At 46.9% G+C, this 27,730-nt stretch overlaps 1 protein-coding gene across 2 annotated transcripts; it reads left to right on the top strand.

Moving 5' to 3' along the window:
* The first annotated feature begins 262 nt into the window (after positions 1-262).
* Positions 263-27,475, top strand: Tmem40 (transmembrane protein 40). 2 transcript variants are annotated; one of them, XM_051203730.1, is made up of 12 exons: positions 263-322; positions 14,585-14,662; positions 15,293-15,418; positions 18,357-18,431; positions 20,521-20,574; positions 21,922-21,957; positions 22,302-22,334; positions 22,678-22,725; positions 25,281-25,352; positions 25,449-25,523; positions 26,069-26,131; positions 26,920-27,475. In XM_051203730.1, the coding sequence occupies exons 2-12, from the start codon at positions 14,593-14,595 to the stop codon at positions 26,937-26,939; spliced, it is 672 nt and encodes a 223-aa protein (XP_051059687.1). In that variant the 5' UTR covers positions 263-322; positions 14,585-14,592; the 3' UTR covers positions 26,940-27,475. The 2 variants fall into 2 exon arrangements, with proteins under 2 accessions (XP_051059687.1, XP_051059686.1); XM_051203729.1 differs by lacking the exon at positions 18,357-18,431 and having other exon boundaries at positions 288-322.
* The last annotated feature ends 255 nt before the right edge of the window (positions 27,476-27,730 follow it).

Here is a 27,730-nt window from a genome sequence, read left to right as displayed (position 1 = left end):
ATGGCGGCCCAACATGGTTGCCACTGGGGGCTTGAGGTTACAGTGTGATCCTGGGATCTGCAGCAATGCATACACCACCATCTGTGCCTGCTAGCATGCTGGGGGAAGAGGCAAGTCAGACAGGAAGGCCTGGGGGCTGATAGCACCACAGGAAGGAATGCCACAGCACTCCAGTGAGCCAGTGAGGCCCAGGGGCAACGTCATGGTTGCCCCGCCCTCTGCTTGTCAGGATGCCATGGCCTGTCCTTCCCCAGCCTGGCCACATTCACAATCAGCACACCGATTGCTCGCCTTGCTACTCACACGAGCCCAGGGACTCCAGGTAATGGGACATGGGACTGGTCAGGCAGAGGGGTAGGTGGGTGGTTTTAGGAGGATTGGGAGAAATAGTTGATCCTTAGGCTTGGCTCTGTGTGCTTCCTTAGGGGACTTGGGATAGAAGCCCAGCTCTGTATCTTCTGGGCAGCTGAGGCCCCTGGTCTCCACTGTGGATGAAGTAGGGCAGGATGAACCATCTGCCCCGAGGAGTTGTCCTCCAGCTTAGGCTTGCCCACAGCCCACGACCAGCTGGCTTATGTGGACTTTTAGAAAACCCTTGACCTCACTGAACCTCAGTTTCCCCATTTGGGAATGAAGGGTTTAGCTAAGTATTTATAGGCTTTTCCCACCCTGCTGTGGTGGAACCCTCCAGCTTAGGGATGCAAAGGCTCTCCGCCTCTGGCTTAGAGCAGGTAAAGCCATCCCATCCCCCCACTGCATGAGGGCCCAGCCAGGCTGGGAGACATGGTGGGAGGAAGCCTATGCTGAAAAGCACCTGAAAATGCTGACCACAGTGGGAGGGGAGAGGGGACGAGGCAGACCCTGCTCCTAAGCAGAGCCTTTCAGGGATGACCCCCCCCGGGGGGGGGCAGGGAGAGGGTGCTGGCAGACCCCAGAGAGCCAGTCCCACTCACCCCTCGGGGTCACTTCCCCCCATGGCAGCCATCCTCATCCAGTGGTCTCTGCCCAGAGCACCCTGCTTCTCAAACCTCCAGCAGGCCTTTCAAGGGGGCAGTGAGGTTATCTGAGAGGTTACTGTTTTCTTTTGGTCTGTTAAAAATTGCCCCCAGAGACTCCAGAGTCTGACCTAGAGCTTGGGAGCTCGTGCTAGGATAGGCATGGTGAAAAGTAACATGTGTGTGTGTGTGGGGGGGGGTCTTGTTTAGAGTCAAGCAAGATCTGTAAGGAATAGGACTAGATTCAGGGTGATTGTGGCTCTCGGCAATGTCTCCTGGGCTCTGAAATTCCCCTGAAGCTGCTTCTTCAGTGACTATCCTTGCTCTTTGTCTTTGTCTCTTTCTCTCTCCCTCCCTCCCTTCCTCTCTTCCTCTCTCCTTCTCTCCCCCAACTCATTCCTGAGACAGGGTTTCTCATCCCTGGCTGTCCTGGAATTTACTCTGTATATGAGACTGGCCTCGAACTCACAGAGATTCACCTGCCTCTGCCTTCCAAGTGCTGGGGTTAAAGGCATGTGCCACCATGCCCAGCAATCTTTCCCTTTTACAAGTCCCAGTTCTGAGGTTTCTCATAGCTCACTGAGTTATAAAACCTTGACTATCAAATATAAAACACTTTTTAGATAGAGATGGTGCTCCACAATGGGCACTTCCCCCATGAGAACTGATTGCCTTGACCCAATGGATGTAGCTAGGCATTTCAGACTCTGTAAAAAAATGTGTTTATTTATTTGTGGGTATGTATGGGGTACATGTGTGTGCATGCTATGGCATGAATGTGGAGATCAGAGGGCAGCTTTTGGGAGACCGTGCTCTCCTTCCACAGTGTGAGTCATGGCAAATGGAACTCAGTTGTCAGGTTTGCTGTCAAGTATTTACCTGCTGAGCCATCTTGCTAGCCCGTGGCTGGGCAATTCCCGTGCATGGAGTATGTGGTCCCTTCTGATTTGATGCTCACCCACACAGTACCAGACCACCCTCCCTTCCTCTGCAAGGCCGGATAGTTCTGTTTATGCCTTGTTTTGTGTATCCACTTACCAGTTGGGGATTTGTGCTGTTACCACTTCCCGGCTATTTCAAATGACGCAGCACAAGCATTCATGTTGGTCTCTGTATAGATACGGGTTTTCACTTCTTTTAAAATTCTCTTTTTAAATTACACTTACTTATTTAGTGTGTGGATGTGTTTGCACACACATGCACATGCCACAGAGAATGTGTAGAGGTTGGAGTACAACTTACTGGAGTTGGTTCTCTCCTATTGTTAGGTCCTGGGGATTGAACTCAGGTTCCAGGTTTGGTGGCAATCACCTTAACACACTGGGCCATCTTACCAGCCCAGAAATCAGTTCTTTTGAGTATATACCTAGGAGTGGAATCCTGGATCAGCTGGTAACTATGGTAGCATTTTGAGGGGCTGCCTAACTATTCTCCAGGGCAAGTGATACAATCTTACCTTGCCACCACAACCCATGAGGCCTCTTTCTAGTGTCTGCTCATCCTTGCCAACACTTGTTACTGTCTGTCTAATTTTAACCATGCTAGTGGAAGTGAAGTGGAATCTCATTGTGGTTTTGATTTGTATTTCTTTAATGAATAATGGTCTGTTGACTATGTGTATAAGAAACATTTATTCATATCCTCTGCCCACTTTTAAACTGGGCTAGATGTCATTTTATTGCAACACACACACACACACACACCAGCAACAACACAAACCAGCAAAGAGGCATCTAGAGCAAATGCTAATCCACTTCTGAACATGGAGTAGCCATTTCCAGATCAGCTACTTGGTGAAAACCCAGCATTCAGTGCACTGTGGGGCTGAACTGGCAAGCTTTGGTTAGGTACAGCAACACATTCTCAACTTACCTCCAACTCACAGTGTGTAAGTTGGTAAGCAACTGGTCTACACGAAAGGTGTCCTGCAGTCACGTCCTGAGGCCTGGTGTCCACAGGGAGTGAAGATGGCCACTGAAAGGGGGAAGAGCCACTTTGTTTTTGTAAAGCACTTTCCTTGCTATTGACCCAATAAGCAATTTTGCACAGGTGAGAGTTGCATGTCCTCAGTGATAGCAAGGCTGGCAGAGGACTTAGTGCAGCTGCTGAGCCAGCTGAGCTTTTCCTGTGCTCCCTTGTATTTCCATGATTAGCTCTATCTCCACCCTCGATTTCTTTCTGGGGACTCTGAAGCCACTTGTTCACCCTTGGGGCTGATTCAATGACAACTGTGTTGTCTGGGTCTCACATCTACCCAGTGGGGCTCCTGCCCTCTGCTTGCACCTCAGGCTGCATTGTGGGGCGCCTCACTGATCTTGGAGACACTGTACAGGGACATGGACTAAGGATGTACATCAGGATTGTACTACATGCTGTTAGCTTTTTTTTTTTGTTTAAAATGCAGTAGAAAAGGGATCCTAAGGCTGAGAGATGGCTCAGCAGTTAAGAGCACTGGCTATTCTTCCAGAGGACCCATGTTCAATTCCCAGCACCCACATGGCAACTGGCAACTGTCTGTAACTCCAGTTTCAGGGAACATGATGTATTGACACTGATATACATGCAAGCAAAACACCAATTCACAGAAAGAAAGAGGGAGAGGGAAAGGGAGAGGGAGAGGAAGAGAGAGAGAATCCTGTGTGGCAGTACACACCTTTAATCCAAGTACCCTAGGAGTCAAATGTATCTCTGTAAGTTTGAGGCCAGCCTGCTCTATAAAATGAGTTCCAGGACAGCCAGGGATACACAGTATCTCTGTCTGAAAAAGCAATTAGTAGAAAGAGACAAACAGACTTGGTTACTGCTCTGGAGATGTTTGTCCCAGGGACTAACAGGTGCTGGGCTGAGGACATGGTCACTAACGGCTACTACTCACAAACTTGGTTCCACACTTGACTGTGCTGAGGATCTCCCCAAAGCAATTGTTCTGAGAAAATTACTTCATGTACTGAGCAGCCCAAATGTGAGTGACCCTACACTGACCCTGGGTAGCAGCCTGGGCTTGTTCAAATGGTATTCAACGCTGTCCCTGTTCCTCCAGCACTTTTATTAGATGGAGCCTGAGACCCCACATCCTCTGAGTTCTGTTGGCCTGTCCAGATCATGTTTTGTGCAGAGCATGAACCCAAGGAAGAAGGATGGAGAGGTGGGGGTCTTCTTCCTCATTGTGGACTCTGCTTCTGTCACAGGCTGTGCTAGCTTGGCTCTGTACTTCCTGCCTTGCTGGTCTATACTGCCACTTTAGCATGCAGTGTTTGTCCACCTACTATGTGTTGCAGGCCATGCTGGGTGCTTACCTTTCAAGTTATCTTTTAAAAATCTCAGATCTTCAGAAGTTCAAGCTACATGAAATCCTTTCTCAAATAAACATCTGAGATTTAAGCCTGGTGTAGTGGTGCACACCTCTAATTCTAGCACCTGGAAGGCTGAGGTAGGAAGATCATAAATTGGAGGCCAGCCACATCTCAGAAGAAAACAAAAACATCCCTAAATTGCTTAATCTGGATTATTACTTGACAGGATTTAGGCTCATCTTGGAAACACACCTCTGAGGATGTTTCCATAAAGGTTTAACTGATCAGAGAAGACCCAACCTCAATGTGGACATCCCAGCCTCTTGGGCTGGACTCCTAGATCAAACAAAAAAGAGAATTCAAGCCCCAACTATTTATCTCCCTGTGCTTCCTGACGCAGAGACAATGTGACCAGCTGTGTTGCGAGTTGTTTTCCTGCCAGTCTGGTCCTAGAACCACATCAGTCCCAAATAACACACAGAGATGCTGTATTAGATATAAAGCTGTTGGCCTGTTACTAGTGTTTCTTATTGGCTAGCTCTGTTTTAAATATTAACCCATTTTTATTAATCTAAGTATTTCCACATGGTCTTATCTTACTGGAGAGAGGGTCCAGAGTTCTGCTCTCTTGGTCCTACATTTTGAATCTCCATTTTCTCTCCCTGATTCCTCCTTGTCTCCTAGTCCCACCTATCTTGCTTTCCTATTGGCCAACAGTGCTTTATTCATTAACTAATAAGAGAAACATATTTACAGAATGACATCTCCCATCACAGCTGCCTCAGGCTCCTGCCTCCAACCTTCCCCATGGTGATGGAGTGTGTCAAACCATGAACAAAAAGAAAACCTTCCTCCCTCAGAAAATGAAACAAAACAAACAAAAAATAAATCTGCCTTAGGTCTAGCTGAGCAGTCTTCAAGCTGGCTCGCCATCCTTTCTCAGTAGCTACAGTCAGGGGTGTCACCTTCGATAGCCCCTTTCATCATTGGGTTCAGCCTAGGTGTCATTCTCAGACCCTCTGTAGTTCCCAGGTCCTAGCAGCATCCTTATTCTGCCATGGCCACAGGTCAATCTAGTTTGGGAAGTTGACTGGACAGAGTGGGTTGTTTTCCCACCATTAAATCCCCTAGCAGGACTTGGGGCAAAACAGTAGACAAAGTAGAAACTGTTCTGTCTTCCTTCTCTTCCTCTGAGTGGTTCTGTTTCAGCCAGCTTTCCATCACATCCATCCATAACAAAACACCTGAGATCATCTACTTACACAGAGATTTGCCAGACATGTGGTACATTCTTATAATCCCAACACTCAGGAGATCAAGGCAGAAGGTGCCAGCATGGGCAAGACCTTATCTCAAGAAAAAAAGAAAACAATAACAACAAAAACAGAATGGGATGAAGCGCAATTGGTAGAGTACTTGCTTAGAATTCATACATGAGGACCTAAGTTTTGGCTCCAGCCCTGGAAAAACCATGCATGGTGAGCTTGTGGTCCCAGCAAGGGAGAGGTGGAAACAGGCTGATCAGGAGTTCAAGGTCATTTTCAGACATATAAAAGAATCGAGGGCAACGCAAAGAAACAATGGGAAAAGATGAGAGTGATGTGGAGTGAGGGGAGGGGGGAGGTTTTAGCCCGTGATCCACTCACTTCGGGCCTGTGGTCCAGAGGTACAACATGGCAGGAGCATGTGGGAGAGTGAGGCCAGAGAGACCACAGTTCCACGGACACGCCTCCCAATTACCTAGATCCTTCCTGATAGGCCCCTCCTACCGGGAAGCTGCAGAATGTGGCAGGTGTGCTCTTTGAAACAAACAAACAGCAACAACAACCCCCCCCCAGTTTTAATTACATTTATTTGCTTATTTGTGTGTGTGCATGGTGTTCCAAGGCAGGCATGCGTGTGGAAGTCAACTTGTGGGAGCCAGTCTGGAGGATGGAACTCGAGTTGCACAGCTTTGCAGCAGGTGCCTTTACCCACTGAGCCGCCCGCCAGCTCAGGCTTGTTTCTTTCTGGTCTCTGTGTGTTTTCCCTTGTGCACATCGGCTCCTGTGCATGTGGAGACCAGAGGACAAGCTCACCTGTTATCCCTTGGGACCCATCCACCTTATTTGTTCTTTGTAATTCTTATTATTGTTTTATTATGTGTATGGGTGTTCTGCCTGCATGAGAGTACCTAGTGACCTCAGAGGTCAGAAGCTGGCATTGGATCCCTGGGACTGGAGTTTCAGATGGTTGTGAGCTGTTATGTAGGTACTGGGAATTGAACTCAGGTCCTCTGGAAGAATAACCAGTTTTCTTAACTGCTGAGCCACACCTCCAGCCACCCACCTTGTTTGAGACAGAATCTTTCACTGGTCCTGGGGCTCTGTCTCTTCCTCTCCAACATTGAGATTACAAGTGTGCACCATAGGCCTGCCTGTTTGTCTAGATTCTGGGCATTGAACTTGGATCCTTATGCTTTCAAGCTGACCATTTTGCTGACTCAGCCCCTAACCCTAACCCTAACCCTAACCTTAACCATCTCCTTAGCTCTTAAATTCAGAACTGTGTTTTATGAAGCACTTTCTGTCTTTCTTTCTTTGTTTGTTTGCTTCTTTCTTTTTTTCCTTTCTTTTTCTTTTGTTTTTTTTGAAACAGGGTTTCTCTGTGTAGCTTTGGAGCCTGTCCTGGAACTCACTCTGTAGACCAGGCTGGCCTCCAGTTCACAAAGATCCACCTGCCTCTGCCTCCCAAGTGCTGGGATTAAAGGCATGAACACTTTCTCTGTGTGGGAAACACATGGTTCCTGCTCACAGGAGCTCAGTGACCTTCTTAGCTCAACCCTTATAGAAGCCCTTGCGACATAATGGCACTAACCCTCTTACAAAGGGGGAAATGGACTTCAAAAGTGAAATGGCGAGGGGGGAGTAGAGTGGGGACACAGGCTTTGTATCCCCACCCCCATCTCTCCCCACTGCTAGAATGACCTAATCTGGACCCTGTCTGTGAAGAATAAGACAAAAGGTATCAGAGCCTGCACACTCTCTGGACTGCAGCCCCTATGAGCTCCAAAGACCAGTGGTGACATTTGTCCCTGTTTGTAATTGTGGAGAGGGATACAGAGGAGGCAAGTGACATGTCCACTGGCTCAGAGGAGATGGTGGGAGTCTCAGGGTACTCCAGTGCTAGGCTCTTGGGCTTGCTGACTCAGTTTCCTCTGCAGCTCTTGCAGCCCTGTAGGCTCCGAAGATACCTGCACTGGTCAGTCACACCACAGATCCTACTGCTGGTAAAAAGGCCTCTGTGGCCTGTGGCCTGGAGCCACAAGGGTTGTGTTTGATTCAGTGTATGCCAGCTGTTTTGATTGACAGGCACTGTCTACAGTGGGCAGTGACAGCACCCAGGCTGGATTCTAGAGGGAGAATTCAACACTTAGGTAATCAAGACTGTTTGGAAAGCACTGGACTGCATTCTGGGGACAAGGACTGGGCTCTTGAATAGTCTAGGAGAGAGACCACATCAAGGAGTGTTCTCTCCTGCAGACCTCAGAGCCTTTAATAATCATATTGCACAAGCCTAACAATGCACTAAAACGCAAACTCCCTGCTGTCAGAGCATGTTAAAGACCTGTTGCCCTCCCAAGATTGTTAAATGCTGTTCTAGTTTCTCTGACAGGTCCTATCATGCCTGAGCCCCAAGGTTCTTTGTGATTGGACAGGTTAACCTTAAAGGCTTTATCTAGAAGGGAATACTATTCTAGAATGTCAGCACTGGGAGGGCACCACAGAAATGGAGAAACAGGTCCCAAGCAATCCAGCAGCGTTTGGAGAGGGGAGGCTGGAAACAGGCCAGCCACATGGGAGAGGCTCTGGCAGGGCCACAGTCTATCTAGCTACAGGTGGAGAGCAGTTAGATAACCACCTTCTCACCTGATACTTCTCCTGATGTTGGAGCCTGACTTAGGGCCAGAGTCACAGAAATTCATGGTCACCATGCTCCCATGAAACCGGATCATAACTTCAATTTAGGAGACATTGTGTATCTAGAAAGGAGGGGGCTTATGTTTTACGTGCAATATTTTAGAGATTTTGGGGTTTTTTTGTTTGTTTGTTTGTTTGTTTTTGAAGGCAGGATTTCTCCATGTAACAGCCCTAGCTGTCCTGGAACTCATTTTGTAGACAGGGCTGGCCTCAAACTCACAGAGATCCACTTGCCTCTACCTCCTGAGTAATGGAATTAAAAGCATATAACACCATGCCCAGCTGATTTTAGGCTTTATAACTTAATTTCCATAGTGTTCTGAACAACAGAGATTATCACCCCATTATACAGATGGGGAAACTGAGTCTAGCAAGTCTGGCAGCTGAGACAAGAAAAAATGAACAGTTTTGATGTGTGATTCCCCCTCCAGGGCCTCACGGGAAGGTGCAGTGGGTCATGCTTTCTGGAGCCTTCTCAGGCTTTGGCTTGCTAGTGAGGAAGGAACACTTTTGACTTTTCTGATCTGGAACTTGGGGTTCCAGGAGCATGATGGGCTCAAAGAGGAAGCCTGGTGGTCAGGGAGGTGACTCAGTATTGATGTTTAATAAGGATCAGGAGAAACAAATAGGCCAAATAGATGCTTATTCAGGGAGAAATAACTTAGAACACAGACAGATGAACACCAGCAGGTTCCTGGTCCCAAGGATGCCTCTGGATGTCCTCCTGTCCCCAAGCTGCAAGCAAGAGAGCTCTCCAGTCCCCCTTCTCAGACTTAGTTCCCCCAGGTAATATCTGCCCCTGACTCCACTCCAATGGGCCTGGTCTGTGCCATAGGTGCGGACAAAGTGAATATCCCACTGCAACTCAGCGGGCAAAAGCTTGCTCTACAAGAGTGAATATCTGAGTTCAGAACCCCAGCACTCACATAAAAAAGCTAGACATGGTAGCATGTGCCAGTGCTGGGAGGGAGGAGGCCAACAGACCCTGGGGACTTGATGGCTAGCCAATATGGTCAAACTGGGGAGTGCCAGGTTCAGTGAAAACCCATCTCAACAAATAAATAAATAAAAATAGAGCAATGCAGGCAGATCTGATGTCAACCTCTGCATCTACACATCATGCCCAGGTGAGCACATCTTTACACACACAGGTACACATATACATGCATGTGCACATATACATGCACTTGTGCAATACACTCACACACACATGCACACATGAGCACACATACACATTTGCTTGTGCATGCATAGACACATACATACACATGCACACATGCACACACATTCACATCCATGTGTGCACACACAAATGCACACACATGCACATCCCCTCACACACATACACACGAGTGCACATATGCACTCATGCATGCACAGACACATATACACACAAGCACACACACAGGCACACATACACAAGCACACCCAGGCACACATACACAAGCACACGCACAGGCACACGCACACACGGTAGCTGATTTAGAAAGAAGGAAGCTCAGTGATTGCTGGGCTGCCTCTGTGCTAGACACTGAGTTACAGATGAGTAGGTCCTTGGGGCTGAAGAGATAGTTCAGTGGTTAAGAACTGAAGAGATAGTTCAGTGGTTAAGAACTATATGCAGTTCTTATAGAGGACCTGAATTCCTGTGCCTCCCAACAGCCAGTTCTAGGGGATGTGATACCTCTGGTCTGCATACTGTGCTCAAGAGTACACACCCACATAAATAGTTTAAAATAAATATTTTTAAAAACAAACAAACAAAAAACAGATCAAGAAGGTCCTCCACAGTGTTCACATTCAAATGACAGAATCTGTAAATTAGGTGAATGGCCATGGGGATTTAAAACTGCAGCTGGGCCAGGTGTGGTGGTGCATTTCTTTAATCCCAGCTATTCAGGAAGCAGAATGCAGGAGTGCTAGGCTGCAGTGTGCTATGCCGATTGGAGGTTTGCACTGTTTTACATCAATATGGTGACATCGTAGGAGTAGGGACCACCAGGTTACCAAAGAGTAGGAAGCCAGCCCAGGCTGGAAATGGAGCAGGTCAAACCCCAATGCCAGTAACAGGATCATACCTTAGAATAGCCACTGCACTCCAGCCAGGGCCTGGTGTGCCACAGGGGTTCTTAAAGATGGGCAGACAAGGGGGCAGCAGGTGGATGGCAGAACAACGCTGTATGAGAACTTGAGCTGATGCTGTACATCTTGAAGGAAAAGGCTGCTTTGGGGACCCTAAAGCAGGGTGGGGCATGAGACAGGGGATGGGGAACATTAATGTAGATAATATAAAAAACAAAACAAAACAAAAAGAAGCTGGGCATGGTGGTAGGCATGGTGATTCATGCTTGTAATATTAGTACTTGGGATATTGAGGCAGGAGGATCAGGAGCTCAAAGGTCAGCCTCGGCTAAATAGCAAGTTCAAGGCCAGTCTGACCTGCATAAGATCTGGTCTCAGTAAACGAAAGAAAAGAAAATAGTCCTCAGGAAAGCCTCCAAAGAGGAATTCTACATCTAGGTTTTAGCCCAGGAATATCTGTCTTCTATATGGCTTTTCCTCCCCCTTCTTCCTCTGTACATAAACATAAATAAATAAAGAAAAAAAATAGGATTTGAGGGTGCAAGGTCAGTAGATGCTGGCCCAGCATGCTGAGGCCCTGGTTCAAGAAAAGCCCATGATAGAGAGAGAGAGAGAGAGAGGGAGAGAGAGAGAGAGAGAGGAGCCCATGTTGACCTCTAATGTTGTGTGAACTACTAAGTGTGTTTTGTTTTGAGCCACTGTAAATGTGGACATTTCTTACAGCAGTCATAAAAAAAAAAAAAAAAAAAAAAAAAGGCTCAAGGGATAGAACCAACTCCTAGGTGGTATGGTCTTATAAAGTCTATCCCTCTAACTAGGGATCTTTTGCTCTGTGCCTCGCCCTATACGTGTAGTGAATGACTTTTCTAGGTTCATGATCTTGTGGGGATGTCAGACCTTCTGAGTAGCCCTACCTGAAACATGAAGTATAGGCATGTGAAAGTTAACTTGCTTTCATGTCAGTAACACTTATGTAACAGGTGTGTGTGTGTGTGTGTGTGTGTGTGTGTGTGTGTGTGTGAACAGATTAGTTTGCATTCCTCCTTCACTCACAACCACTAAGCATTTCCCAGCAGGCCACTGTATGTGCTCCTGTACATTAGCAAGGGAACACATGGCTATACCAAACTTCAAGGGATTCTGGGAAATGTAGTCTCCAACTGGTGTTTTCCTGATTATCCAAAATCAGGAGCTTGGGCCCAGCTACATGTGTTTCCACACACACACCCCATCTGCTCTTCTAGCCATTTGAACTTTTTTCGTCCCCACCTGCAGACACTCTTGTAGTGACCTCTAGTGACTTCTTAGAAGCTCAGCATAGCAGAGCATGCTGTCCCAAAGGGACTGTTCTCAACCCCTGGCTTAGTCTTCACCAGCTCCACCTGTAAATATTCTGACCTGCCTTCATGGTGACGTATGAGTTTGTGTCCCTAGTCCCTGTTTTCAGGTGTGATAGAATTTGAACTCTGAAGTCCCAGCTTGTGTGAGATCATGGTCTCTGTGAGCCAATACCTTGCATAGATGCCTAGCAAAGCTGACTGTTGTTTTAATCTATGTTGTTCTAAGTACAGGAGTCAGATATTGGGGTGTAAATCTACCAGATCAGAGAAGCTCTATCCATCTTCCCAGATCCTCCATACTCTCTATGGTTAATTCTTGTCAACTAGTTGTTGGCACCACCCCTTGATCCAAGGTTAATTTTATTAACACACTCTTGAGGTTTCACAGTGTGATCAAATATCCCACAACAGATGACCTTGCAGGATTATTGTAAGGGTCAAATGAGACCATCTTTTAAAAAGATCTTTTTTTTAATCTGGAAATTCACAGGTGAGGGCTGATTCCATTCCTACCTGACTGATTTGTTAGAAGTGCAGAGGGAATCATGGATATATGTCCTTTGTAACACGATTGAGAGAATATGAATACAGGGGTGGCATGTGTTTTTGTTTTTAATCTATTTATTGTATGTGTACAGGTGTTTTGCCTCCATGTATGTCTGTACATTATGTGCTGCACTGCCCCTCCAAGGCCAGAAGGGGGAGTAGGGATCCCATGGAACTGGAGTTATGAACCATTGTGAGCCACCTTGTAGGTGCTGGGACTGGAACCCAGGTTCTCTGCAAGAGGAACAAATGCTCTTTTTTATTGTTGTTGTTGTTACTTTGTTTGTTTGAGACAGGGCCTTACTCTCTAGCTCTGGCTGGCTTAGAACTCCCTACACAAACTAGGCCAGCCTCAGACTCAAAGATCCCCTGGCCTCTGCCTCCCATCTGCTGGGTGCCTCCATTCCCAGATGTAACAACTGCTAACCCATCTCCCCAACTCCTGTTTTTTTATCTATCTTTACATAAATAAAGGCTAAAAAAAAAAAAGAGAGAGAGAGAGATAAGAAGGCCAAAGGGATAAAGCAGGGCTAACCTCAGGTTGAGGTTAGCCTGCCTGAACTACTTAACAAATGAATAAATAAACAAACAGAGTCTGGGGAGATGACTCTGAGGGTAAAACACCTGAGGACAAGCCTGAAGACCTGAGTTCAATCCCCAGGATCCACATGATGGAAAAGTGAATCCATTCCTGAACGCTGTTCTCTGACCTCTACTCACACGAACCCACATACATTGACATAAGCAATAAATGTTAAAAATCAGACATTGAAAAACTGCTGGGTAGGTGGCACACACTTGAATCCAGCATTCAGGAGACAAAGGCTGGCAGATCTCTGTGAGTTGCAGGCCAACCTGTTCTACATAGCAAGTTCCAGACTGGCCAGGGCTATAAGTGAGACCCTGTCTGTAAGAAACAAAATAAAACAAAAACCCAACACTAACATAAATATCACACTTTAAAGGGTGTTTTGTTGTTATTCCTGATTTTGAGAGTCTTATTGTTTCATCGTCTGACACTAAACACCTAACCTCGAACAGTACTCCTGCCCTTAGTCTCCCAGAAAGTGAGAACTATGGGCATTTACCACTATGCCCAGCTCAAAAAGGTTCCGTGTCTGTTCACAGGCATACATGTGGAGTGGGAGGTCAGAAGACAGCCTTGCCTGCTGATCCTTGCCTTCTGTCTTGTTCCAGACGGGTGTCTCTGCTTTCACTGCCGGGATAGCGAGTCTGCAATCCTGCAGTTCTCCGTCTCCTCCACCCCCTGGCATAGAGGATCATTAGGATTACAGATTCAAATGGGTTTCTGTGGATTCTAGGGATCTGAGTTCAGGCTGGCAGGTTTATGGGGCAAGTGCTTTATACACTGAGCCATCTCTTCAGCCTCTAAAAGACTCTAGTATCATCAGAAGATGATCAATACTCAAATCTCCCTAATGCATATTTTTTCTTTTCTTTATTTTTTTTCCTTTTGCTTATTTGAGAAAATGTACCTCTGTGTACTGCTTTCTTCTTTTTCTTTCTTTCTTTCTTTCTTTCTTTCTTTTTTTTTTTTTCTAAATTGTATTTCTGGAGCTGGTGAGATGGCTTGGTGGGTAAAGACACTTGCTGCCAAGCCTGATGGCCAGAATGTAGTCCTTGGGATCCAAATGATGGAGGGAGAAAGCTGATTCCATAAGTTGTTGTTTGCCCTCCATAAGTGCTGTGCTCTTGAAGGCTAAGCAAACCAACACACAAACATGTTTTTTAAAAAAGATTATTTATTATGTATACAGTGTTCTATCCATAGGCCAGTAGAGGGCACCAGATATCATTACAGATAGTTGTAAACCACCATATGGTTACTGAAATTGAACTCAGGACCTCTGGAAGAGCAGCCAGTGCTCTTAACCTCTGAGCCATCTCTCCAGTCCCCAAACAAATATGTTTTAAAAATAAAAATGTTTCTGGGGATGGTGGCACATGCCTTTAGTACTTGTACTCAGAAGGCAGAGGAAGGTAAATCTCTGTGAGTTCAAGGCCAGCCTAGTCTCTATAGCAAATTCCAGGCCAGCCAGAGCTACATAGATAGACATTGACTAAAAAAAAACCAAAATGCTAATAACTTCAAATGTTGTGTGTTTCCCTCCCTTTCCTTATTCATTTGCCAAGTTTAGACAGGGGTTCTCTGTGGTTTTAGAGTCTGTCCTAGAACTAGCTCTTTGTAGACCAGGCTGTTCTTGAACTCACAGAGATCTGCCTGCCTCTGCCTCCCGAGTGCTGGGATTAAAGGCGTGTGCCACCACTGCCCGGCTCATTTGCCAAGTTCTTTATACATGAAGGATGTTAACTAAAATGAGGTTAATAACTTGCTGGTCTTCCTCTAGGGAAAGTGATGGAGCCTTCAGGATCTTCCCAGTCTCAAGCCGCCAGTGGAATTCACAGAGAAACAGAAAATCTAGACTGTAAGTTTGCCTTCTCAGACCCTCTACACACAGCCTCTGGGGGCATGGGTGCAGCATGGACTGGAGCATCAAAGACACCTGCTCAGGTCATGTGGCATGATGGTCACATCAAAGAAGTGATTTTCCAGTCACAGGCCTGTCCCAGCCCTTTCCCCACACTTCCTGGCTGAGCAGGTCCTCAGCTGCTCCCCAGATTTTGAGAAGTTTCTGGGCAGCTTGTTTTGGAAGTGGGAGCATCTCTAGAAGGCTGGAGGGTTTTCATGTGTCTGCCCTTGGAGAAAGGGAAGGTTTGGGGCTTGACCACAGGCTGCCCTCTGTGTGACTTAGAGAACCCTGAACCAGTACTGAGTCTGGAGATCTCCAGGTGCAGTAGCAGAGACCAAGGGGGAAGGGAGCTTAGGACCCTATTTTCTAGGGTCTCTATGCAGAAGAATGTTTGCTTTGGGCTGTCTTTGACACCCTACCCAGGGGTCTCTGAGAATCTTGATCTTGAACACCTTCCACTGGCCTTGGATATTTAGGGGAGTAGTTCCCCCATTGGCTTGCTGAGTGCTCCATGGAGAGGCTGCACTGTTACCAGGGATGGGGCAGGGAATAGAATAGCTCACCACCTTGCCTGTGTGCCTCCAGACCAAGAGACAGAGTTCCACAAGCAAGATGGGAAGGCTCGGGAACGATGTGAGAGAGACAAGTCTTCCTCTTCCTCCTCATCCTCCTCTTCCTCTTCCTCCTCATCATCTTCCTCCTCCTCCTCAGGTATAGCAAACATTCTTAGGAATGGGCTGTGGCTTGATGGTACAGTGTTTACCTCATATGTACAGAGCCCTGGGTTCTATCACCAGCAAACACACACACACACACACACACACACAGAGAGAGAGAGAGAGAAAGAGAGAGAGAGAGAGAGAGTAATAGAAATACATTTAGAAAACATACAGGGCTGAATTTATAACAACATTGGAGCTATCATTTATTGAGTGCTTACCTTCAGTACTCTTCCAAGTACTTTACACAAAAGAACTCAACCAATTGTCCCAGGACCCCATTAAGGAAGATATAACAAACACTATTGGAAGACTCCTTTTACAGGTGAAGCACAGGGAGACTATGTAACCCGCTTTAAGAAAGCTCAGTAACAAACTTGAAAGTCCTTGAAGGTCTTTCTGAGACCGGGGAATGCATGGGAGTGGATTCTCTACCTGTTCAATTGGAGCTTCAGCTCTCTGATCTATTTTATATGGTAGACCTGAGCTTACAATTCTTAGGCTTGGGCTGAGGGTATAGCTCTGCATGGTTGGGTACTTGCTTAGCACAAAGCGCTGGGTTCCATCCCCAGCATAACACAAACCTGGTATGCCGATACTCATTTATAATCCTACCATTCAGGGAGTGGAGGCAGGAGCATCAGAAGTGCACCATCATCCTTAGCTAGCCTGGGCTACATGATTGAGTAACCACTAAATAAAGCCAAGGTTGGTGATATACACTTGAATTCCCAGCTCTTGAGAGGTAAAGGCAGAAAGATGGGCAGGCCATCCCAGACTAGCCTGGGTCACACAGAGAAACTGCTCCAAGAAAACAGAAAATAAACCTAAATTTATATAATGAAGAAATCATAGGCAAAGCTAAAATAACTGTCAATCACGTGTTGATGGACGTTGTCCCTGGCTGATAGAATCTGGAGTAAGTTTTATTTCATTTATATTTTTCATATTGTTTGATATTTTGCAATGAAGATTCGTTTTTCCTTTCTCATTGATATATATACACACACACACGTGTGTGTGTGTGTAAATATATATGTTTTTCGAGACAGAATTTCTCTGTGTACCTTTGTAGATCAGGCTGGCCTCAAACTCACAGAGATCTGCCTGCCTCTGCCTCCCAACTGCCAGGATTAAAGGCGTGCGCCACCACCGCCTGCCTTCTCACTGATATATCTTTGTAAAATTTAGAAAAGAAGGAAATAGTTAGGCATGGTGGCACATACCTGTGATCCCAACACTCAGGAGTCAGAGGCAGGAAGATTACCACACATCTGAGGCCATTCTACTCTATATAGTGAGTTCCAGACCATCAAGAACTATATAATGAGACTCTGTTTGAAAGGGAAAGGGGTAGGAATAAAGTCACTCAATGTTTTACTCATTAAGATAAACACACAGGGGCTGGAGAGATGGCTCGGAGGTTAAGAACACTGGCTAGTCTTCCAGAGGTCATGAGTTCAATTTCTAGCAACTACATGGTGATTCACAACCATCTATAATGAGATCTGGTGCCCTCTTCTGGTGTGCAGGCAAACATGCAGGTAGAACACTGCATACATAATAAATAAATAAAAATCTTAAAAAAAAAAAAAAAAGGTAAACACACATCTGTTATTTTGATTTGCAATCAGTCCTTCATATCTATGGACTCTGCATGCTTGGATACAACTAACCAAAAGGTGAAAAACATACAAATAAACTGTGTCTATATTGAACACAGATGGCTATTTTATTGTCTTATTACATACAACACCAAGTATGAATTACATAGCATTTACACTGTAGTGAGTATTACAAGTAATCCAGAGGTGGTTTAAATAATGAAGAGGGGTCTGCAAGATGGTTCAACAGGTGAAGGTGCTTGCTGCCAAGCTAACCACCTGGGACCCACCTGACCCACAAGGTAAAAGGAGAAAAACAACTCTTGAAAGTTGTACTCTGAACTTCCATACATGGGCTGTGGCATGTGCTTCCCTGACCACACAAACATACATGTTTTTTAAATTAAGGAAAGCAACACGACAGAACACATAGTTTCTATGCAAATACTAAAAAGTCCTGTGTAAGGAACTGGTGTGTCTGTGGCTTTGATGTGTGTGTGGCAAGTCTTAGAACCTTCTTGCATGGCTACCAAGGGACAACTATATCGCCACCCAGCTCTTGCACTGTGTCAGATAAAAATACATGAATACTGACCTGGGAACACAACTGACTTGCTTCCTGGATTTTAATGACTCCATGATTGATCAGGAAGTCACTAAGCACACGTAGGGAACTCATCTGGGGCCATTTTGATGGTCTTGGGAGAAAGTCCTGTAGCCAGGAACTCCTGGCTCTGAATTCTTAGACCACTGTCGAGTCTAAGATGTATATAATTCAGCCATGCTTCATATCCCTTCAGCCTCCTGCTCCAGGCTAGGCAGCCTGAGACAATGAAGATACAGGCTGTGGCCTTCGGGAGCTCAGGTGCTTGGAGAAACAGACATCGTCTATCCCTCATGATGACTGGCTCAGGCATAAGACAGTGCCATAGAAACCCCAGGTAGGGAGGGTAAGGCCAGTGAGTGTCTGAACAACATGAATAGGGTTCCTATAGGACATGTGGCATCCGCTCAGCTTCACAATCAGGGAGGCAAGTGGGAAAGGGTGCCAGGCCAGCAGACAACTTGAGTCCTGTGACATCATGAGGTCAGAGATGATACAGCACTGTGTTTGGTGGACTCTCCATAACATGGCATGTCATGGAACTTGGTTGCCTCTTCAGGAAAGCCTCCTTGGGCAGCAGCAAAAGCAGGGATCAGCCACAAAATACGAACAGGAGAGTGACACAGAAAGTTAGGGGCCACTAAGTTTCTTACTCCACGAAGTAGGTCACTGAGACTGTCCTTCCAGCCTGAGGCCCTACAGCTTGTGTTTGCTCCTCACAGACAGCGGCGATGAGGACCAGCACTCCAGAGGTCCCAGGGAACACGGAAGGAAGCCCCGCAGGGACAGCTCTCCTGGTAGGCGGCAGGCTCCCCACCATCCCTTTGCTAGTGGGGCCACGGAAGAGGTTAATCACAGCATGCTGTTTGTAACCATCTGAATGGGAAATAGCCCACAACACACTCTGCGGGCCTCTGTCTTGGTGACAGTCATGGTTGTCGTTTTGTATGATTTAAGGCAGGGTTTCACTGTGTGGTCTGTCCTAGAACTCCCTCTGTAGACCAGGCTGACCTCAAACTCACATAGCTCCTCTGCCTCCTCCTGAGTGCTGGGGAAAGCATGTGCCATCACACCCAGCTTTGTTTGTTTTTGATGAGCACTTTCCTAACTCTGGCATGGTGGGTGGCAAGTTACAGAACTCACTTGACCTCAAATGTATTTGTTTAAAAAAAAAAAATCTTACACAAAACAGGAAGGAGGGGGCTGAGTTGGCTCAGCAAGCCAAAGGCACCTAACTCCAAGCTTGATGACCTGAGCTGCATGCCTGGGACCCACATAGGAGGAAACTGACTTCCAAAATGTTGTCCTCTGACCAACACATGGGCTCCGTGGCATGAGCACCACGCCCCCATGCAAGTAAATAATTATTAAAAAGAATAGTTTACAAAACAGGAAAACATAAATATATTAATAGTAATTGTGATGGTAAAGTTGTGAGGCGTATTTATTATGTATTTTATTTTTGCAGTGCTGGGATGTATTTATTTTTGCTGTGCTGGGATGGTACCCAGGGTTTGTGCAAGGGTTCTTCCACTGAACTACATTGAGCTACAACCTCACATCCCCCTTTTGAAAAATGTATTGCTTATGTGTATGAGTGTTTTGCCTGCACATATACATATGCATGCATAGTGCCCAGGGAAATCAGAAGAGAGTGTCTGATCCCCTGGAACTTGAGTCACAGATTGTTCTGGGCCAACTGGTGGTTGGGGACTGGGAGCTGAACCTGGGTCCTCTGCAAGAGCAGCCAGTGCTCTTAACCTCTTAACCTCTTAACCTGAGCCACCTTTCTAGTCCTAGGAAATCACTTTTGCCAAAATAAATGAACTTTGTGAAAAGAAAAGAGCATCAGGGAAAGAATGAGAATTAATGAATGAATGTCTATTATAGAGCCTGGTATACACAAAGTGCTTGATAAATGCTACTTAGGATGCTGGAGTTGAGCCTAAGTTCTATGTCTAGAGCTACAACTAGCTGGGGATCTAGGTATGGAGATCAATGTGAAGTCTGTGCTTAGCATACAGAAGACCTATGTCCAATCTCCAACGCCAGTAATGATGATGATGGTGAGGACGATGATAAATAAACAAAACAATAACAAATAAAAGATAAAAACCCAAACCAGGAATTCAGGTTTTATGGAAGACCTGTGGAGTCACTCCTTACTGTGTATGTCTGGTAGAATCGTTTTACCTTTTGTTTTCCTCTCCATCACCCCACATCCCTGTGCTGGGATCAGATCGGTGTCTCACACATGCTAGGAGAGTGCTCACCCACTAAACTCTTCCCTGAGCTGTAACTGAATCTTTGCACCTCAGGCGCCTTGTCTGCAGAATGTATAGGCATGCACTGGTGCCTTCTCCATGCTCTTTCGATGAGAACCAAAGAAAACATTCAATATAAATAACTTAGTATACCATTGGTACACCTTAGAGCTTAGTAAAGGATAAGTATTCATAGTATATAAAAATTTACAGGTTAACTTATTTATGTGGAATGTTTTGCCTGCCTATATGTATATGTATGTACCATGCACATGTGTATGCCCACAGAGGCCAGAAGAGGGTTCAGATGTCCTGAAACTAGAATTGCAGGCAATTTTGAGCTGCCATGTGGGTTCTGGGAACTAAACCCAGGCCCTCTGCAAGAGTGGCCAGTGCTCCTAACCTCTGAGCTGTCTCTCCCACTGCAGTAAATATTCTTGACTGAGCCTTGGGCCCAGCCAGACTTGCAGTTTCATATCAGTAACAGAACATAGTTGCCTCTAGGGGCACTGAGGGTAAGTAAGTACCTGTGACTCTGTTTACCTTTTGGGACCTGATGTGGCGATGTGGAGGTGGCCCTGGGACACTGGGGAGAAGTTGACCAAGGTTTGTCTCCACCCAGGTGCTGACCACGGGGAACTGGAGGTGCCGAAAGACGGGCTTCAGCTCTATGGAGGTAACTGCTGGCCTGGCTTTGAAGAAGAGAGTCATGAGGGCTGAGGGACCAGTGGGCAGAACAAGGGTGAAGTCTCATGATCAGAAGACTCCCAGGCAGACAGATGAGGTAGTGAGCCGCAGCAATCCGGGGGGACTGCGGTGCCCTCTACCGTGATTACAGTGGTTCTCAAGGACTGGAGCCCCTGCTTTCAGCACGGTTGACTGGTCACTCAACAGATCTGGGCCACAGTTTTGCCACAGCAAAATGGGTGTGATCCACTTCACTCTCTTGGAGTTCTGCACTGTTTGAGAATGGCTCAGATCCCCCGTCCCCATTTATGAACTGTTTCCAAGAGCCCTGTACAATGGTGAGGAGGTGTAGGAGCCACGGAGATGAAGTGTAAATAACAGGGCACTTTGGTCAGTAGACTACAATGAAGTAGGGAAATCTACAGATTGATTTAGTTCATCAAAGAGCCTGGCAGATGCGCACTACCCAGTGAGTCAGGATCCCCAATATCCACCTGGTCCCCCAGCTCCTAGTAATGACCTAGAGAAACAGCAAGAAACACGGGTCCGTTACACTCAGAGTGAGACGGTCCACATAGCACATATTGGACTATAACACAGAGCTGCCTTTGAGGACTGTCATTGTGGGGGAGCTTTATATTGTCTTATTTGCTTAGTTGAATTTATTTATTCATTTATTTTAGCACTAGAGACTGAATTCAAGGATGGCTTTGTAAAGATTTTTATTTTATTTTGTTTTAAAGATTTGTTTACTTTTTATTTTTAATTTCATTTGTTTATTTTATGAGTGTTTTGCTTACATGTATGTCTTGTACTATGTGCATGCCCATGACAGCTAAAAGAGGGAGTTGGATCTCTTAGAATTAGAATTACAAACATATTTGACCTGCCATGAAAGTGGGGACCAAACCCAGGTCCTCTGAGAGAGGAGCTATTTCTCCTGTACCATATGTATGTGCCTAAGTGTGGGTTTATGAATATGAGTGCAATGCCAGAAGAAGCCAAAAGAGGGCACCAGATTCCCCTGAGGCTGGTACTACAGGAAGTTGTGAGCATCTAGAACTCTTAACCACCCTGCCATCTCTCCAGTCCCTATTTTATTTTATTATACATGGCTTGAGATGGGGGGGGGTGACTGTCAATTAGGTGGAGCAGGAATCCTTCAGCCTTCTCTGGTCCCCACCCAGTCTACACCAGATCAGTGTAAGTTTCCAAGCAGGCCCTACCTTCCTTCATAGTACCCCTTCTTGGGAGAGCACCATCGTGTGTGTGTGTGTGTGTGTGTGTGTGTGTGTGTGTGTGTGTGTGTGTGTTCACTGATTCTCCTTCCATGCAGGTGATGCTGGGGAAATGGTGCTTGCTGGGGAGTCAGGTGAGTGAGTACCCAGGAAGGGGAGGGAGTCACGGATACTGGCATTGGGTGAAGTCTGAGCACTGTCCCTATGAGGCACTCTCAGGGCCATGGCTGTGAGACATGGGAACTCCAGGGCCTTAGACACCTGACTGCATGCAACAGGCAGGATACCAGTTGTGGGACATTGGAATGGGGGTCCAGGCACGAGGAAGCAGACATCAGCCAGCTAGGAAAGGTCCCTTGGATTCCATGGCTGAAGAATTATTAAGAGCCTTATCTTAGTCACCTCTGGGTGACTAGTTACAGGGCTGAAAGCCCTTGGCAAGGAGCCTGGGCACTAACATTGAGTTTCTCATTTCTAGGACTCCGAAGGAGAGGTTCCGGCTCTACCGGGGGTAAATATATAAGCTCCCAGGACAGCAAGAGGCTGTGTGGATTCCAGAGGGGACAGAAAGGAGCAAAATGGCCTGAGAGGGTGGGCCAGTTCTAGCAGGGATGTCAACATCCGCAGGACTCAGAAAGAGGTCCCCATCAGAGGGGGAATGGAAGGAAGATCAGGGCTAGGCCTAAAGAGGGTGAGGAAGTCAGCGAGGGGCCTGGGGACAGCCACCCTACCTTCAGGGTCCTGCCTGGTGTTCCTGCTGTGAACACCATCTGACCCAGAGATACGCAGCACTCAAGTCTCTAAGGCCAGAGCAGCAATCTACAGCACACATCTTTCTCTCTTTCATTCTGAAGGAGAAGTGGAGGCCTCTCAGTTAAGAAGGCTGAACATAAAGAAGGATGGTAAGTAAGTTGGTGTTCAGGAGCCATATTCACCTGGCCAGTGCAGATTTCTGTGTGTGTGTGATGGCTGCCAGCTAGAACCACAGTAACCCTAGTCACCTCTGTCAGGTACCCGACAGTTAGCAAAGCCTTGGCTCTAATCACTGGGGGTGTGGGGGCGGGGTACATGCCGTGATGCCTATCTCTTCATGTAGAAACCGGGGACCATGGTTGGTGGCAGCCTTACAGCTACTGAAGGGAATAACCTGGGCATGCTATGCATGCAAACGCAGGGAAATAAAAGTGTCACACTCTGTGATGGGACATAATTAGGCTGTGGGAATGATTCACTGAAGAAGTGATGAGAGCTCCAGGCCTTCCTCTGCTCCAAGCCTGGAATCTATGAAGGCTTCCTGGAGGACCATGAGGGTGGGAAAGGGAGACTTGGGCTTTTTATTTGTTTATAAGATCAAAAAACAATTTACATGAGTGCATGTGCCCAAGGAGGCCAGAAGAGGGTGTCAGAGCCCCTGGAGCTAGAGTTACAGGTGGCTGGCTGTACACTGGTAGAGATGGGCGGTGTGAATAGAACTTGGATTTCTGCAATAGCACTACTCACTGATGAACCATCTCTCCAGACCCTCACCATGTTTTTTGATTAAACAAATGGTAGCTGTTCTAGAAAAATCTGAGTTACTTCAAAAGGTCCCATACACTCCTGTTTTTTAGGGAAGGAGAGCCCCGGGCTTAAGCCCTTTATTAATCTTGGTCCCTGACAGCAGAGCTCGCTGTTTGGCTGGGATGGGGCTGGGCATAAAAAGTCTCATTGGACTGAAACACAGTCTCAAAATACAGACCATGTCCACCTTGTTTCAGGACATGTAGGGCACATTATGCTCCAAAGGAAGAAGGCAATTCCCTTCTGTCTGGAAGCACTAGCCTTTGACTTAGCCTTGGCCTTATGTATCGCCCTTGAGAAAGACCCTTCCCAGACAGCAGGGTTTGCTTGCTGGCTTTTGTTTTGATTGCTGTGTGGGAGGCAGTGTTCTGTTCTGACTTGTCTTGATCATTCTTCCTGGGTAACCCAGACTGACTTCAAACTTGGGGTTTGGCCTCAGCTTCCTTAGTACTGGGTTCACAGGCGTGCACCACCACTTCTGACTTCCCCTAAACTCTCTTACATATTCCCCTTTATGAGGAAGCAGGGACCGCTATTGACCCTGGTGACATACCTACCCTCAGTGCCTAGCACCCAAGGTCCAGCCTCTCTCATGCCTGTTAGCCTCACAACTTTACACTCACAGTTGCAGGTCTCACAGTTGTGGGGTTTTTTGGTTTGTTTGTTTGTTTTGTTTTTAATGCTCACTCAACAAATGAATCCTAAGCACACCATATAGCTGCTGTAGCTGCTGAATTTCTTTCTTTCTTTTTTTTTTAATATTTTTAAATATTGTATGCATTTTATTTCATGTGTATTGGTGTTTTGCCTGCATGTATGCCCGTGTGAAGGTATCAGGTCCCCTGGAACTTGAGTTACAGACAGCTATGAGCTACCATGTGAGTGCTGGGAATTGAACCCGGGATTCTCTGGAAAAGCAGTCAGTGCTGAGCCATCTCTCCAGCCCCTGCTGAATTTCTTTAGACAGGAGGTTCACTGGGATCCTTCTCCAAGACCTAGAGCCCAGGGAGGAGGGAACCAATAAAAACAGAAACCCAAGCTGCAAGGCTGTACATGTTCCAAAAATAATGAAGCAAGACGGGGCTGAAAAGGAGGCTCCTGGGGTGCTCTTTAACACTGGCTGGTCAGGAGCAGGAGCACTGTCATTTATAAAACAAGAAGAGGCTGGGTCAATGGTTCAGCATTTCCCCTGTGTCAGAGGACTGGAGTTTGGATCCCAGCACCTACATCGGGTCCCCCACTAATGCCTGTAACTCCAGCTCCAAGGGATCTGATGCCCCCTTCTGACCTCTGTGGGTACTTGATCCACACTCAAGTAGGATCATGCACTCACCTACACACAAATACAATAAAAAATAGAACAGTTGAGCATGGTGGTACACACCTTTAATCCCAGCACTAGGCTGGCAGAGGCAGTCGGATTTCTGTGAGTTCAAGGCCAGCCAGGGCGACATTGTGAAACACTATCTCAAATAAATAAATAAATAAATAAATAAATAAATAAATAACTGCACATACCTTGGCACATACCTTTAATCCCAGTACTTTGGAAGCAGGGGATCTTTGTGACTTCAAGGCCAGCTTGGTCTACACAGTTTCAAGTCATCCAAGGTTACAGGGTAAAACAAGCACACACATACAAATAAAAACAAGACACAGGCACGGTGTCGTGGCACGCGCCTGGACCCTTTATTCTGAAGGCAGAAGCAGAAGATTCCCAACTTGAAGGTAACCCTGGGCTGCATAGAGACCCTATCTCAGAAAACAAAGTAAAAAATAAAAATGAGGGGGTTGTGGTAATGGCCTTAATTGAGAGAGAGAGAGAGAGAGAGAGAGAGAGAGAGAGAGAGAGAGAGAGAGAGAGAGAGAGGAGAGCAGCCTCCACCCTTTCTTGCAGATGAGTTTTTCCATTTCGTCCTCCTGTGCTTTGCCATTGGAGCCTTGCTGGTGTGTTATCACTACTATGCAGGTGAGGCTCCCTGGGGACTGGAAGGGGCTGCATGGGAGGACAGGGCATCAACCTACAACCCAAATGCTTACTGTTCTTTCCTTGCTGCTCTTTAAGATTGGTTCATGTCTCTCGGGGTTGGCCTGCTCACCTTTGCCTCCCTGGAGACCATTGGCATCTACTTTGGGTTGGGTAAGTGATCCTGTCAAAAAGCTACACAGACCGGAAGGCTTCTGGGGGATGGAGTGGTAGCTGGCCACATACTTTCCAAGAGTCACGTTCTAAACATTTTTTTTAAAAAATAAATTCCTTATGTTTGTGTTTTCTTCCTGCCTGCATGTGAGGTCAGTGAGAGGTCCTTGGCAGAACCTTGTGGAAAAAGGGGGCTGTCCCACAAAAACAGTTTAAAGTAGCAAATACAAAAACAGTTTAAAGTAGCAAATACACGTAGCTCCTCAGATACTGAAAACAAGGCAGTGGAGCCAGGCAGGCATCGAGGCCGCTGGGTTTCCTGTCCCTGTTATTACTGCCTGTGACTCTTTTCCGTGTAATAACCGCAGCACTGTTATTGATGTTAGCCTAAAATTGCATGTTAGGCTTTGTTTGCATGGGGTGTGCCTTGGTCCTTGAGGCAGCAGGGAGTGATCCTGACCCCTGGGGCAGCAGGGAATGAGGCCAACCCTGGGGCCCTTGAGGGGCCACCATCCTGACCAACATTTCCCCTTGCTTCTGAGCAGTGTACCGGATCCACAGTGTACTTCAGGGCTTCATCCCCCTCCTTCAGAAGCTCAGGCTGCCAGGTAACATGCTACACATTTCCTCATCCAAACTCTCCTGGTTGGGGCTTTCATCCTGAAAAGAGATCTGCCATCTAGGGAAAGCCCCAGAGGCAAGAGGCTCAGGTTCCAGCTCTGCCTCCGTTCTGTGACCCCCCCCCCCCACAGCCTTTTTCTGTGTTGGCAATGGAGTCCAATACCTGCAGCATGCTAGATGAGTGCAATCCAGCTGCCCGTAGCCTTTTTTGAACTTTAGGTTTCTCAGCTGGAAAATTGGTATAATTCCTACTGTGTGGGGCAGCCCATCAGGTAAAGAAGGATGCAGAGGGCTGCAAGCAGACAGGTGAAGCAGGGGACCTGCACTCTCCAAACGCTGCTTGCTCCCTAGCTGTATTAAGTAACTTTGTAGCTGCCTTTAAAATAGCCTGGGCTAAAGTAGAGACTCTCTGAGTGAGTGTGTGTGGGGGGGCGGGAGAGGGGGAGGTTTGGCTAGAATGAGACCCAAGGCTTCACACAGGCTAAGAAATTGCTCTACTGCAGAGCGGCACTCCTACCCACTGTCTTTAACCAGCAGCCCAGCAGCTTTGTATTTGGTGGTATTGTGCCTCAGAGTCTGGAAGCCAGGCATGGGTGGTGTGTCTCTGCGCTGTGGGTGGGGGTAGTCCACAACTATAGACCACAGGGACCCACAGAACTTTCAGGAAGGGCCTCTTGCTACCCGCCCTGTGTTGTTTGGTCATGTGAGGTGGGGGTGGGGGCAGGACTTGACTGCCTGCCAAATCCTGTATCATCCTGCTGGCTTTGCCTTGCAGGGTTCAGGAGAACTGACTGAGAACACTGCCTGATGGCTTCTGAGCCAGTCCCCAATGTGACCACTGTAACCACTGCCACACCTGAGCCCAGAAGACAGATGACACGCTAGAAGACACCAGGAGGCCCTGCCTGGGCAATGAAGAGCTCTTTCCTTCCATGAAGTCTCAGTGTTGACACCAGTGGGCAGGTTCTCACTCTGCAGATTAACACAATAGTCTCCATGGGGACGAGAGAAGGGATGGCATCTAAGTCATCAAGAAGGACCCTGGGACACCATTGCTCTCAGGGGCAACATGAGTCCTAGGCCCCACAGCCTGGCATCTGTGGGCTCATGGTCCTCAGACCATGGCCATGAGTTCACAGTTCCTGCAGAGCCATCCTGGGACAAATGGTCTACTGCCCTGAGGCAGGGTGCTACCAGGTTGGGTCCCTGGGGGAACCTGTTCCAGGTAAGATGCCTGGGACTAAAGCTATGCTACCATCACCCAGTGACCACCCTGCTGCCCTCGGACTCCTTCAAAATCCAAATAAATATTCTCTTCTCTATGCTAAAAAGTGTAGGCTAAATATTCCTTAAGTTTCTTTTTTGTTTTTATTTTTTTTTATGTGGGCTTTCATGTTGCTCATGCTGGCTCAAACTCTCAATGTAGCTGTGGCAGTTGGAACGTAATTGGCCCCAAAAGTCATTAGGAGTGGCACCATTAGGAGGTGTGGCCTTTGAGTCAAGATGTAGGACTCTCATCCCCTTCTCCAGCACCATGTCTGCCTACATGCCACCATGTCACACCATGATGATGATGGACTAAACCT

The sequence above is a fragment of the Phodopus roborovskii genome, unplaced genomic scaffold (assembly GCF_943737965.1).
Source record: "Phodopus roborovskii unplaced genomic scaffold, PHOROB, whole genome shotgun sequence".
Lineage (NCBI taxonomy): Eukaryota > Metazoa > Chordata > Mammalia > Rodentia > Cricetidae > Phodopus > Phodopus roborovskii.
This window is presented reverse-complemented; position numbering and strand designations above follow the sequence as displayed.